The following is a 14724-nucleotide window of genomic DNA, read 5'->3' as shown; positions in this document are numbered from 1 at the left end:
GACAGAATGGTGGCAGGGGGAGGATTTAGGCACAACACCTGCAGCTTTTTCATGCTCCTGGCCAGACATTTTGGGAACATGGTCTGACCAGCTGTATGTCTGGCAGTGCATTCAAGTAATAAGTAACAAGCCAAAACAGAATGACAGTAGCATCAGCTCACACATGACAAAACAACCCAGAATATTGTGACCAAACATTACCACACCAAATCAATTTTTAACAAATGAATGTTGAAAATGTCTTTGTTGAAAAAAAATGCATTGTTTAATGGTGAATTTTCAAATGTACTAGGCCTATAAATAAATGTTATGTCACTGGTCTGCCGTGAGTTCTCTCGCTGCAGTGGCTGTGTTGGACGGCTTTTGCAGTGTGACAGCTGTGACCATCATGTGTTTATGGTTGGGGCTTGATGTCCCCACATTTATTCCCAATCTGTGGTGTGAGAGCTGCAAATCATTGCCGTTTGTTTCATGACCCCAGTAAGGACTGCTTGTTTGGACGTTTCATTTTTCCTTTCAGACTCATTGTGTTTGCGCTGTCTGGTGGACCGCACACACCAGTTATTATCACTCTGGACTATCCTGTTGACTCAGGCTCAACAATGTTGTGTCTGCTGTATGTACATTGTAAACATTTATTATATCACCTGATTTGCTTGTTTTGTTTAGATGTACCCTCATGCTTATGCTTGTTAAAATGCCTTGAGCACTATCTGAAAGCACAATATAAAGTGAACATTATTATAAGTAGTAGTAATGCTGCCTTCAAATGCACCTGGGAAACGTGTACCTTGTTATTACTGCACTCTAAAAAATGCTGGGTTGTTTCAACCCAACTTTGGGTCAAATATGGACTAACCCAACCGTTGGGTTAAATTTTTACATTACATTTCTAAGCCAAAAGTTGGGTTAGTCCATATTTGACCCAAAGTTGGGTTGAAACAAGTGTAAACAAAAACAAAAGAATTATATTTTGAACAATAAACAACTCTGAATTCAAAATTATGAAAAATGTCTACTTTTATCATTAATTTATACATATAGGCTAACAACTAAATGTCTTTGTTACATAAAGCAAACTGTGAAAGTTGAGTGATTTGCACCATTTACCACAGGCTTGCTTTCCAACTTGTATCACTTGCCTGTTTTGATGGGCTATGATGAGCGTATGGCTTAGTACTGTTCATTTCTCTATGTGTAAAACTTTTTCAATAAGCAAAAGCAAAAGAGTGTACCTTTAAGGAACAACCAACAAGCCAACTAATCACGCCACGTAACTGATAGGTCGCTAGAGACCTCAATCTGAGTCGTTCACTCAAATAAATAGCTACTGTTGATAGACAAGTTTGAAATATATCAGATCCGAATACTTTCCTGTGCATTTACCAGAAAAGTCTAAACATCCTCATCTAACCTTTTCGTCATTGGCATTCCCCCTGAAGAAATATGAAACCACATTTCAAGTCTCATGATCTGAGTTTGGTCACATGATTCGCGTCCATGCGATTGAAGCTGTACAGAAGGCTTGGAAGAGTTTGGGAGGAGATGCAGGGAACATCGCATAGGAGAGGAGAATTCATAATGATCATATTTTAGCCATAGACGACTCATGCAAGAAGAGGTAAATGGAACGCGAAATGGACTAAATGCGTTTTGAAATCCAAATCATGAACGCCGGCAAGGTGAAATTATGCGCGTCACTTTTTATGTGGCTTGGAATAGTTACGTGGATTGGAAATGTGAAGTTGCATCTTTGGTTCGTATTTGTCCAGCAATCCACTGAACGGGACGTTGTATTTTCTGTTGCAAACGAGCAGGTAAATATTTCTAAAAGACACGCGCCGGTGAACGCAGGATTGCGCGATGGAAAAACTTTTAGTATTCTGGATAACGCGATCGAGCACCGGGTCTTCTGGAGCTCGTGGCTCGACGGTCTCTCCACTCGTGTTTTTGGCGTGGAGCACGAGAGGAAGTGGAGAGAGCAGGTTCGGGACGCTCGGGTGGTTGTGCTGGAAGCGGGCTGCGGCCGACCCACAAACCGCCTAGCGACCTTCGCCGACGGCACGAGAGCATGCGTGCGATACGGCATCGACGCGGATCAAGTGCTGGGAGAAACGCTCTCGTATTATCTAGCGGAACTGCTTGGGATTTCCAACCTTCCGCCCTTGGTGCTTTCCAAACTGAACCTGTCCAGTGAGCAGTGGGCAAGTGTGCGAGGAAATATCGAGGCGTTAGGGTGGTCGCCAAATGCCATTGTGTCTCTCACTGAATTCATCCCAAATGTCACTGGAGTGTTTATTCCATTGCATTTGCGGAAACAGCAAGTAGGAGCTCTGCAACTCTCTGCTGAGAATATATCTAACATGACTGTAACGTATCTGGTTGAGTTAATGCAATGGAGTGATCTAATCCTATTTGATTATTTAACAGCCAACTTTGATCGAATTGTCAGTCACATTTTCAGTCTCCAGTGGGACGCGCGCGTGATGGAGAGGACCACTAATAACCTTCTCAAAACAGTCAACGGGCATTTGCTTTTTATTGATAACGAGGCAGGGCTTGTTCACGGATACAGAGTGCTTGACTTGTGGGAACGATATCACAGGCTACTGCTGGGTTCGTCGTGTATTTTTCGCAGAAGTACAGTCCGGCGTGTTTCTGAGTTGAAGCGCTCCGGGAACAGCGCGAAGCGGCTGTGTGAGCTGTACCGCGCGAGGGAACCGTTGGCGCGCGAGCTGGGCTCTCTGTCTGAAGAGCACGCGATTACGTTGCAGAACAGGATTGATGTGGTTTACAAACACATTAGGCAGTGCACAGAAATCATGTAGACATTTGCGAGCTCAGGTGTTTCTATTTGTAGGTGCTATAAATACGTTGCTGTCTGTATTGTTATCGTGCCATTCCAATGTGAACTTATAATGCTTAGTAGAATTAATGAATAACGTGGCAGAATAGGGATATTAGCAAAAGGCTGCTATTGTTGAGTCTATGGGTTGAAAACAGACCAGTTTGGGCAGGCAGCAAGCTGGTTTAAGATGTTTTGTTTTCATGAGGGTCCAAAATAATTAATCAATAATAAAGAGTAAATGGATCTTACAGTCTTAACACACTGTCTCATATTTGCATGTATCCTAAACTTTGGATATTTCATATAAATCTATGGTATTTATTTATTCATCCCTAAACTGTTTAAATGAATGTCAAGTGTGGTGTGCTGTTGTTACACCTACCACACCCAGATGAGTTGTAACACAGAAAATGTACTACATTTAAAATCTATCTGTTCATTTATTTGTGATTTTTCATATCAGTCTACATTTTGTTCAAATTTGTGCAATATCTGTAGGTCCAATAGAATTAAATGTCAAAGAAGTGTTACAACCCTCCCCATCTGTTCGGCCATGATGCTTCTCATTTCTATAACATGCAGATGAGATCATCTTAGCATTGGTTGAATGTGAATAGGCTTGACAGAATGATGTATGACTGTTCAATGCAGCTTATTATGAATGCTGAGACAGCAATGTGTTTCGGTACTATTATCAGTAATATTGATCTCCATGATTGATATATACTCTACAAAACCCTTCCTGAAAAACAATTACATGCATTATTTTCCTAGTTTGGAATTATGCTTTATTAATGTATTTGCCCACATTTTTATTGGTGGAGTAGAGTCAGACAAAAAAAATCAACTTGTTTGCAAAAAATGGCAAATCTAATATGTATTATTAAATCTGTCAATTATGTTTGGTTCCATAAATCAGATGTGATGGAGGCAGGGTGAACTGTCATTAAATATTAAAGTGAAATCTTCGAGCACCTTTTCATCAGAGCACGACTTTGTGGCATCTCGTCAAAAGTTGCAGAAATGCTCATTTAAAATGCAATATACAGCTTTAGTCATGTGGAAGAAATACCATTTTGTGAGAATTGGGAGGACTTGATTGCAACAAATATGGTAGAACAGAGGGCTCCATTCCTGCATTTCCCTACAGAATCTCAGTCCTTTCATGGCCTGTGTTGAGGGGGATTTGGTTTCAAAGGCATTTGCAGCTTTCATCAACATCACTCATAGCCTCTTTAAGCTATTTTATCTTGACTGCTTTGGGATCAGGAACATTAACAACAAAGTGAGCTTTTTAAATACTTTTCTATGCCACATATCTTTTAAATATTTCATGTTGGTGTGACTTGGAGTCCTATGGCTTATATACAGTAGAGGGAGCAGCAGAAGTGATTAAATGGAGGTCAGAGGTTAAGCAGAGGGGAATGTTTATACCAGATCAGCCACCTGCCCAATCAGTCACTTCCCATGTCAAACACAGCTCACAACTACAGCTAAATATGTTTACTCTTACAATTTGCAGATCTTAAACTATATCAGTAAGTCTACTTTACTGAAACTCCAACTGTAGGATGCTGGTGTTGTGTTTAACATACATAACAAGCTTTTGAATTCATTGGTTTGTTTAAAAAAATATTTTTTTTGTTCAAAAAATAAAACCAATAATTTTGTAAATGTACACGACTGTTTGAAATTTTAGGGTTAGGACTAAATACTTTTATTCAACAAGGGTGCATTAAGTTGATCAAAAGTGTGATCAAAGACGTGCTATTACAAAATATTCCTATTTCAAATAAATGCTGTTCTTCTGAACTTTCTATTCATCAAAGAATCCTGAAAAAAACAAATCCTATGGTTTAAACAAAAATGTTAAGCAGCACAACAGTGTTTTCAACATAGATAATAATAATAAATGTTTATTTTGCACCAAATCAACATATACCACTGAAGACTAGGATAATGGCCACTGAAAATTCAGCTTTTCATCACAGGAATAAATTACATTTAAAAATATGTTCAAAATAATGCTTTAATGTCTCACAATATATCCAAAGTTCTGTCATGAAACTCTTGTCCGATAGGGCAAACTCAATCTGACATAATGACATCATTATAACATAGCACAGCTTATTGGTTCTTTTTGTATAAGCAGCCAATGAGCTATTCCACCAAAAACCCAAAGACCAAACTCATTAGCATTGTCATATACATTATACCATGCCAACCCCTCAGAGTTGTCATGATAGAAATATTGTTTTTACTGTATTTTTGATCAAATAAATGAAACCTTGTTAAGTAAAAGAAATTTCTTTCAAAAAACATTAACGTATCTACTAACCTCAAACTTTTGTTTTCCCAACTCTAAACCTGAAGCTCAAAAAGTTAAGCCAAAAGGAACTTCTTTATTTTTAAGCAAGGCTGTATAGGCATTATGTAATGACCTCAGAGACAATGCCTTATTCTATTTTTCAAAGGTCTGTGGTTTTTGTGCTGTAGCTTTTTATTTTACAGTGATATATGGGGCAGCTTGTAGACTATATGGGCATTTTAACATTTTCCAAACTTCAACAAAAATGAGACCAATTCCCTGTTGTGAAGGTGTCAAAGTATGGTTAAAATATTAACCCATTTCCCCCCTGTATGGAACACAAATAATTTACTCAGCCTCCACACAAAAGGCTTTCCCCTCTCTGTGCGCCACTAACACTGATGGAACCAAATAGAATCCATCTATAATAATGACAAATACATGGAGCCGAGTGGAAGTGTGGATCACCATCTATCAGAACAGACGTGGGATTTGCAGAATGGCGAAGTGGGTGTAAGCATGAACTTATAGAGAATTTAATGACTCTGTTTTTCGGACATTTCCCAACCTTGGCGCATGAATGTGTTGTGCATTAGTGGAAAGCTGTACATAAAATGTATTTTTCTTCATTATTTTGCCAGTAAAACTATTTTTGTGTATCTTGCCTGTTAAGGATTTCGAGAGAAATATGTGCTCATGAATGCATTGTTTGTTGTAGTAAATCTCCTACTCATGCACACAAACACATGTACACACATGCAATTCATGAGTTGCTATGGAAGAACAGAGGCGAGGCCAAAGCACTCCGTAGCAGACTGGCAGTAATTGGCAGTTCTCCCCCCAGGCCCTATTTTGCTTCCTCACTGAGGAAAACGGAAGAGCCATAAAAATAAATAGGAGAATGGCACACAGCGCATTCCCTCCCCTGTGTTTCCCTCTACTGATCTCAAAGCACATTGAGCACTGAGGAAAAATGGCTCTTTCACGAGCCCCTACCAGCCCCAAGACAACACTTCCTACTACATCCTAATGGCTCAGAAAAGATGAAGTCATCCCTTTTGTCAAAAGTAAAGTAATGGCCTCATCCACATAGTCTCACTCACAAAGCTCTACACATAAGTCCCGGTCCTCTTTCATAACACATTCTAACTATAAAGAGGGATTTCATTTGTATATTGAAAGATACACACACACACACATATATTTCAAAAGCATGAAAACATTTTAAAGACTTCAAACTTTAGAATGTAAATTGTAAAAAAAAGAGTGTATTCTGCTCACTAAGGCTGCATTGCTTAATTAATTAATTGAATGTATAAAATTGTAATATCATTACAATTTAAAATAACCGTTTTCTATTTTAATATGTTTTAAAATGTATTTTATACCTTTGATGGCAAAGCTGAATTTTCAGCAGGAATTGCTCGATTTTTCAATGTAACATGATTCTTCAGAAATCATTCTAATTGATTTGAGGCTGGAGAAACATTTCTTTTTATTATCAATGTTGAAAGCAATTGTGCAGATTAATAATTTTGCGGAAACTATGATATATTAAAGAATCCTGAAAATATATATATTAATTTTATATTAATTTATCTTAAAAAGGATATTAAATTTACATATATAATGTGTGTGTGTGTGTGTGTGTGTTTTTCAGGATTTTTTTTTTTTTTTGATGAATAGGAAGTATTCAAAGGATTATATTTGTTTGAAATGTAATGTCTGATTTTTAAGCACTACATAATACACATAAACAAGTTAACAATTTTTAGAATAATTTTTTTTAATTTATGTATAAACATATTTATTTCAATTAAGCCTCCCAGAAAATCACACATTGTTGTGTGATCTCTCTTCACATTTGCTAAAAAGTGCCTGAAGTAGCAATATGATGTTATTCATCCTCTATAATAATAATAATAATAATAATAATATAGGTTAAGTCGGTCAAATTAAGTATTACCCGCCCTTCTAAGTGGCCAAAATAGTAATTTGGGCTTCATTTATTTTACTTTCTTTAAGTTATATATATATAAAAAAAACACACAAACAGACAAACTGTGCATATTCAGCCACCAGGTGGCGGTCTGTTGTAACAAAGTGGACTCCTGCTGCAGACTACCATTTGTGTACCACGCTTGACAGAAAGTAAACCAAAAACAGATGTTTTAGAAGTTTTTAATATTTGTGCATTTTAATGATGAAATATAAAAATAGATCATATGATTCTATCAAACAGTGCACAATATTTTGGGAATGTTAATCCCATTACATCATGTCTCATTTTGTGTCTCCCTCATCCCCTTCTTCTCCCAGTACCCCCTTGCACCTTGCTCTCAGGAATCTCCAGAGAAGGGAATGCCTCAGTAATTCCCTCAGGAGTGCTGGTACTTCCTCCCGCATTAAATGCCTTAGAGCACCAGGTGATGCAAATATTTTGTTTTCCCTGCGCCAAGAGTGGTCAGTGCAGTCTATATGCTCAGTCAGGGCTTATTGTAATGGGTAAGACCCCCCACCGAGGGACAGTCAGTATGGACTGCATTTTCACTCTCCCAAACAGCAAACATGCTTTCCCTTTACACAAAGGAGAACAAGGAAGGAATGCTAATCACCTGCCCATCAAACTACCACGTTCAGTGGGCTGTCAAGGCCTAAAACGAGAAGGCACATTAGTCAAATTTTTGCCCGTGTTTGCATTGTCAGATGAACAGGGTATAATATTTTTTGAGAATACAGTCTTTTTACTGTTAAATGCCCTCAAATGTATGGTTTTTGGAAGTGAAAATTATGAATTACTCTATAACAGTGAAGGACATGCCTGCTTGACACATTGATTATACTTAAATAATGTTTCATTCTCATTTTTGTTTCCAGTAACAAAGAAATTAGGATTTTGATTTACATTATTACGAATTTGTATCACATAACGTATGAATTACGTTATGTGATACAAATGCATGTTACATGTTGTGTAGTGTGTTTGACCATGTACACTGACTATATGCAAGTATTGGACATTTTTTTATGGACAGGTCACTTACAGTGAACTCTGATTCATTGTGTGGCTTTCTATTGTGCCACCTGTGTTATTATTATCAATTTAAGGTAAAAAGCAGATTTTGGTATAGTAACATTATATCACTTAATTATATATACATTAATGAGTTGTAACATACTGTACAGACAAAAATATGGCTTTTTTACCCATACCATAATTTAACAGGTTACATCTTTAAAAAGTGTATTCAAAAGCTTCATTCTGCTCTGTTGGGAGCTTGTAAACCTGGAGTTTCTCGAACACACCCTTCACTCCGTCACTAAGTTGTGCACTTTACTCAGTGAAATGTTCTGAGGGCCACTTATTCTGTTTTATTCAGTTCACTGCTAGTTTAAAAACAAACTTCACTTCCTCTCATCAAACATGTAGCTCCATCCCAATCTCAGTGCAGTCTGAGAGCTCATGCGGGACTTTTAAAGATCCCCGCAGGGGAGTAGTGAGTGAGTGCCACACTTTCACTTGGCAAAACAGCAAACATACCTTCCCTTCATTGCTACACAAAAGATTACAAGCAGGAAATGCTAATCGTCCGCCCGTCAAACTATCACAAGTCTGAGGTGAGTTGCTCTGTTAACTGTCATCCCTGCAGAGCCGCTGGGCTTCTGATGGTTTCATCTGCCCTCGGAAAGAGACATCCACGGAGGCTCAAACAGTGGCTCAGGCTCCCAGAACAAAAACAGTCCCAGGCTCCAGGGATGTGGGCTCATTATTAGTATGCATGCCGTTGTGTTCTCCCATTGACTTTTGCACTAAGGACAAGGCCAGAGAAGCACTCTTTTATTAAGCAATGGGGAGCTTATCTTATTCATCTGCGAACCGCTCCATTGCATATGCAGGCAGACGAATGTTATCTCATTACTGCTGTCTGTCCATGCATCAAACGTGTAGAATGTGATACGGTCCATGTTGAGATGGAAATTTAGATTATGGCATTGTGTATATTCAAAATATAAAATAAAGGTGAGACTTAAAGGGACAGTTCACCCCAGAATGAAAATTCTGGCATCATTTACTCATCTTCATGTTGTATGCATGAGCTTTTTTCTTGTGTTGAACTCATAAAAGAAAATATTTTGAAGGATGTTTCAACTGTTTTTGTCTGTACAATGAAAGTCAGTGGGGTTCAAAACAACACTGAACCCCACTGATTTTCATTGATTGGACAAAAAATCTCTTCTTTTATGTTCCACAGAAGAAAGTCAGTCATGCAGTTTTGGAATGACATAAGGATGAATAAATGATGGTGGAATTTTCATTTTTATGTAAATATGTTGGTATTTTTATGTTTTTTTTTTAGTTCAGTTTTTTATACTTTAATCTTTAGTAATTTTCCTATGTGCTTTTGTCCTTTTTTTGTAGTCATTTTAAATTTGGCAACATTTCTCATTTTAATTTAACATTTTTCTTGAAGGAAGAAGAAATGAAAGAGATGCTTTGGAAGTGTAAGTATGGCCCTCATAACTGTGAAAAGAGAGCACAGCTAACGTTATATAAACATTATCCCCCGAATTCACAGACCAGTCTCAGACTAAAATGCATGTTCAAGCTGTCTTACCTGAAAATATCTTGTACTGACACATCTTAAAATATGTCAGTGCCATTGTCGTGTCTCAAGATGCACACCCGTAAAGTTCTTAAGGCATTTTTATAAAAGTTATTTAAATATCCTAATTTAACCAAGGCCTAGTCCTGGCTTAAGCCAAGCCCTGTCTGTGAAACCCTGTCTCTATGTTCAAACATGGAAGTTATACAAGAACAAAACAATGTCGTTGTTCACATCAGGCATGTACATGCATTTAAATTACTTTATGCACTAAAATGTTTATGCCACCTTACAGCAAAACTCCAGATCAGATGTAAGTCATGTGGGTTAACTGAGACCTGTTCTGAGGAGGATCACTTTATTGACTGGCGCACTGCACAATTAAATGTAAACCCTTAAGTCAGATGCCCTTATAAAGACTGTAACTTTAATGTTTGTTCTACACAGAAAAGTTGTCAACGACAAGCCTGACATCACCCAAAGGCCAGCTCTTTTTACAGTAAACCAGGTATGTATAAGTGCATTCATCCCATGTGGTATTTGCCATAATTACAAGATTCCATCTTGGAAAAAGAATTCATGTCCTTGTAGAATTCATAATTACTTAGGGAATTTTCGGAGAGCTTCTACTTGTACCACATGACTGTACCTGACTGCTGCAGATTAATTTAGGCATCGATAGTGTTGCCATAGAAACGCACAGTTCCCGGTCCAAGGACATGAACAGCTCTAAGTAGAACATGGTGTGAACGCAGCATATGATCTTGAGTATTAGACAACAGCATTATCTGACTGACTTGATAATGTCTTTATCGATCTGTTTCTTCCTCTGTTAGGATGCAGCTGACAAGACAGACTCCAGTAAGAATCCTCAGCGTTGATCAAGCAAGTCCACATCTAACCCATCTAGAGTGGGAATCATCTTGGAAGAAAACTTTGTAATGGATGAACCGACCGATCTCAGGCCTTCTATGTCCATTTTTTCAGCCTGATGTATGCTCTGCACCTGGACTAAGTGTATGAAAAGCACTTTATATTTTATTCAGCAGGTAATGCTCAACCTCAGAAAAGGTGAGTTAGCACCTAAAATTCAGTACTGCCAATATTGTGAACTCAGAGTGGAATAAAACCATATAGTTTTGATGCCGTTTGTTGTGATTCGGAGATAAACTGTTTTATGTTAGTTTGTTAAACTAGTTTTTTCATGTTTTATAGGGAAATGTTTCCAGATAAAAAAATCATGTTTTGTTGTGTTTTTAAATTAACATTGGGAATTGAATTAAAATAAAACAGAAAATTGCATGAATGTAATGAATTGCTCCTAACCCTAACCCTATTTGTTTGCTTTTTTCCTTAATTTTCTAGTTTAAAAAATTGGAAAAACAAAACAACTGACATAGATTTAACTTGGAAATTACACTGAAAAATGTTTCATTCATCCAATTAAAAAATGTAGGGTAATGATTCACATCTATATTTTTTAACTTGAGCTAATGAAAAATAAATAACCTGCCCTAAACAATATTTTCTATGTCTATGAAAACTATATTAAAATTTTTTTATTTGAGATGAGAATTTTTGTTTTGATTAAATCTATATATTTTTGTTTGGATCAAAAATAGAATTTAAATTAAATGACTTTCTTCAACAAGAAAAATGTACTTTGTGCCAGTTTTATAAAATAGTTTTCATAGACATAGAAAATATTGTTTAGGGCAAGTTATTTATTTTTCATTGGCTCAAGTTAAAAAATATAGATGTGAATCATTACCCTAAATTTTTTTAGTTGGATGAATGAAGCATTTTTTTCAGTGTATGAGACTAAGGTGATCTATAATGTATTTTCTGAACTCTACTTTAGATTATCGGCTGTATATTCTTGTTTCCTTGTTCGACATCGCTTGAAACATTAGTGAATACTTCAGTTTTAGTTTGAAACGAGTGTCTTTATATTTCCATCACAGCAGGCTGTTAATGCGGTGCCTCATGCTAATATTAGGCAGGCATGCTCACTCAGTCTCACTCATTGTGTTCTCGCCTCCATCCAAAAGCTTGAAAGTTTTTTTTTGCTTCTCTATTCCTTAATCAAATCCCCCGTTACACCCGCCACACACCCAGCCTCAGGCTGCTGAAACTCACAGAGCGGGAGGCAGCACGTCCCTATTCAGACACACACCGCCATCCACAAAAGCACCAACAACCCGCAACCCATCCGTCACATTGACACCCACCCCACTCCTCCCCAGCTCCCCAGTCCTCGGCCACCCTCTCCCCAAAACAAGAGAGGGTTTTGGGGTAGCACACACTCCAAACACCTTCACATAGAATCCGAACCGCCCGGCCCGCGGCTCCCTTTTGTCCTGCCCTGGCCGGGCCCCCTGCACAATGTGACTGGGCAGGAACAGAGAAAAAAGGGAGTGTCTGGGCTGAGGCACTGGACCCGCCCTCACCAGCCCTCTTCTCTCCGGTCACCAGCAGCATCTCTTGTGTTGGGCTCTCAGAGGGGTTGGTAAGGCCTGCCCCCCATTGCGCTGATACCACAACAATAAACTGGTGTCCATTCACAGTCAGAGTGGCTGTCCTTTGCTGCATCTAAAATGTCCACAAAAGTGATGCATTGATGTTGAAGAGTCTTAGTTTGAGCTTCTTTTGACAGTGTCTTAGACTTAGATGAAAAGTACTTTTCTTACCACGGTGTGAAAGATATTGTGCTGCTGTCCCACTTGAGTCAGTGCTTTTTTGGCACTCTATCAAATTCATGATTACTATTGAAATTTGAGACATAGACAAGGTAAGATGGCTATTCAACATGGTTCAGCTTTATTATTCTCGTTTTTAGTGATTTAAGCACACAATAAGTGAAACCCTGCGAGCATTAATTAGGACTACTCTTAAATGTGGGCATGTTATTTCAACCCTCAAAATGATTTTTTTATTGCAACATAGTGAAGCCAGGCTGATTTGGTCATATTAAAAACATCATATTTAATATACACTTCCATTCAAAAGTTTTTTTTTTAAGAAAACACTTATGCTCAGCATATACAATATTTGCTGAAAAATAGAGTAAAACACTACTATTGTGAAGTATTATTGAAATTTCAAATAATTGTTTTCTATATTAATATACTTTAAAAATGTAATTTAAATTAAGCAAAGCTTAATTTTCAGCATCATTACTTCAGTCTTCAGTGTCACATGATCCTTCAGAAATCATTCCAATATGTTGATGTGCTGCTCAAGAAACATTTCTAAATTTCATATTATCAGTGTTGAAAATAGTAGTGCTGCACAATATTTTTGGCAACTGTGATGCATTTTTATAAGGATTATTTGATGAATGGAAAGTTCTAAAAAGAACATCATTTGATTTGAAATGGATTTTTTCTGTAACAATATACATATTTACTGTCAGTTTTAACCAATTCAATGCACCCTTGCTGAAAAAAAAATCCTTAAAAAACGTTTAATGGATAATAAATGTAATAAATAATACAGGAAATATGCTTTTATATTTTATATAAAATAATAGCAGTATGCACTATGTTGGCCTCAGTGACATTCGTACAATAATGCACAATTGAGCTGTTATTTTATCACTCCACACTCTGGAACCTCTGCTGTAGTTGTAAATTCTTTAGTCCCTCCTATTTCGTAACACAGAGCTCCCTGTTGCTAAAGTACTATTCAAAGGCAGCAGTGTGGAATGCAGGGATTCCGCCAGCCCCATGCCCTTTCCTGAGCGGGCATGTGCCACTCAGACAGCAGGGGCCACAACCTCAAATTACGCTGCATCCCAATACAAGAACCCTGCTGTGCAGGGAGGAGTGCAGATAGAATAGTGGCACACACTCGCATTAGCGGGACTGTTTGTAATTCAGTGTTTGTGTGAGGGTAAAAACTGAGAGGCCGTATGATTGGCTGCAAGGGAAATCTAGCTTGGCCTCGTTCATGACCACTCTGATAAAGCTTTCTTCAGGATTTGCTATGGTTGTCTTGTCCTGCTGCAGCTGTCCTTTAGGAGACAGCCAGCACTGTGAAAAGAACTGGCCGTGAGGGACCTGAGGTAAAGCAGGGTTGATGGGCTTATATTATTCAGTATTGTAGAGCATGACGTCTCTCATTAACTAATATTATTTAGTGGAGCGAGCGCAAAAGATAAAGTGATTTCAGTTGTGATGAATGCATAAAGAAGAAAGGAGGAGAGGGAGTAATACTTTTTCCTTTTCTCTCTTTCTCTTTGTTGTCAACTTTTTTTGAATAAAAATGATTGAGTGAGAAAGTGTGGACAGAGTCGTTTAACACTTGTTGTACATATCAGAAATTATTTCTAACTCTGCTCATAAAAGCAGTATGTAGATATTTACTTTTATCCAAATGCTTTACTACATTTCATTTTTTTAGATTTTTTTTCATATTATATATATATATATGTGTGTGATTTTATATTACTTACCCATATTTATTTTAAATATTGTGTTTATTAATATTTTGAACTTACGCACTGCCATTATGTTCCCGATTAAACATATAAAGGGTATTAAAAAAAAAACTTTATTTAGCAAATTCCGAGTCCCTGGTATGTAAACAACAGCATAACATAAAATCAGTTCATGAGTGCTCAAATTCACAGTTGCCCAGTGAACCAGTGCTTTGCATCCTTACCATTACTATTTTACTATACGTTACTGTGTTTTGAATATTGCATTGACAAATCAGAAACTAAGACCGGAACTATCCATTTTATAATAAATTATTTGATGGGGATATCTTTTAGACGTATTGTTCAGACCGGTTGTGTGCGTTTTGTAGCTAAAATGAGTAACATTTGTAGTGCATGTTGAGAAAAGACATTTGTATGCAGTGTCTCTGTGCATGTGTGTGTGTGATGGAGGTCATAGTCCAGGGCAAGCATTGAACTGGAATGGCCTGCAGGGATACATGTTGCTAGGCAAAGTGCACTG

The 14724-nt window shown here is 37.5% G+C and overlaps 1 protein-coding gene and 1 long non-coding RNA gene across 2 annotated transcripts; both read left to right on the top strand.

Annotated features, from left to right (window-relative positions):
- The first annotated feature begins 1553 nt into the window (after positions 1 to 1553).
- On the top strand, positions 1554 to 3815 carry LOC107596430 (four-jointed box protein 1-like). Its single transcript, XM_016287172.1, has one exon. It carries the CDS (start codon positions 1647 to 1649, stop codon positions 2826 to 2828), a length of 1182 nt encoding a protein of 393 aa, XP_016142658.1. The 5' UTR covers positions 1554 to 1646; the 3' UTR covers positions 2829 to 3815.
- Positions 3816 to 9645: 5830 nt separating this feature from the next.
- On the top strand, positions 9646 to 10738 carry LOC107596449 (uncharacterized). Its single transcript, XR_001610368.1, has 3 exons — positions 9646 to 9659; positions 10208 to 10268; positions 10597 to 10738. It is a non-coding gene; the product is annotated as an uncharacterized lncRNA (long non-coding RNA).
- The last annotated feature ends 3986 nt before the right edge of the window (positions 10739 to 14724 follow it).

The sequence above is a fragment of the Sinocyclocheilus grahami genome, unplaced genomic scaffold (assembly GCF_001515645.1).
Source record: "Sinocyclocheilus grahami isolate Dianchi unplaced genomic scaffold, SAMN03320097.WGS_v1.1 scaffold219.1, whole genome shotgun sequence".
Classification (NCBI taxonomy): Eukaryota; Metazoa; Chordata; class Actinopteri; order Cypriniformes; family Cyprinidae; genus Sinocyclocheilus; species Sinocyclocheilus grahami.
The sequence above is the reverse complement of the archived record's forward strand: the minus strand, read 5'-3'. Positions and strand labels throughout refer to the sequence as shown.

Excerpts from the sequence above, each read along its gene's own strand:
- LOC107596430 (XM_016287172.1), top strand. The coding sequence starts at position 1,647 with ATGCGTTTTGAAATCCAAATCATGAACGCCGGCAAGGTGAAATTATGC.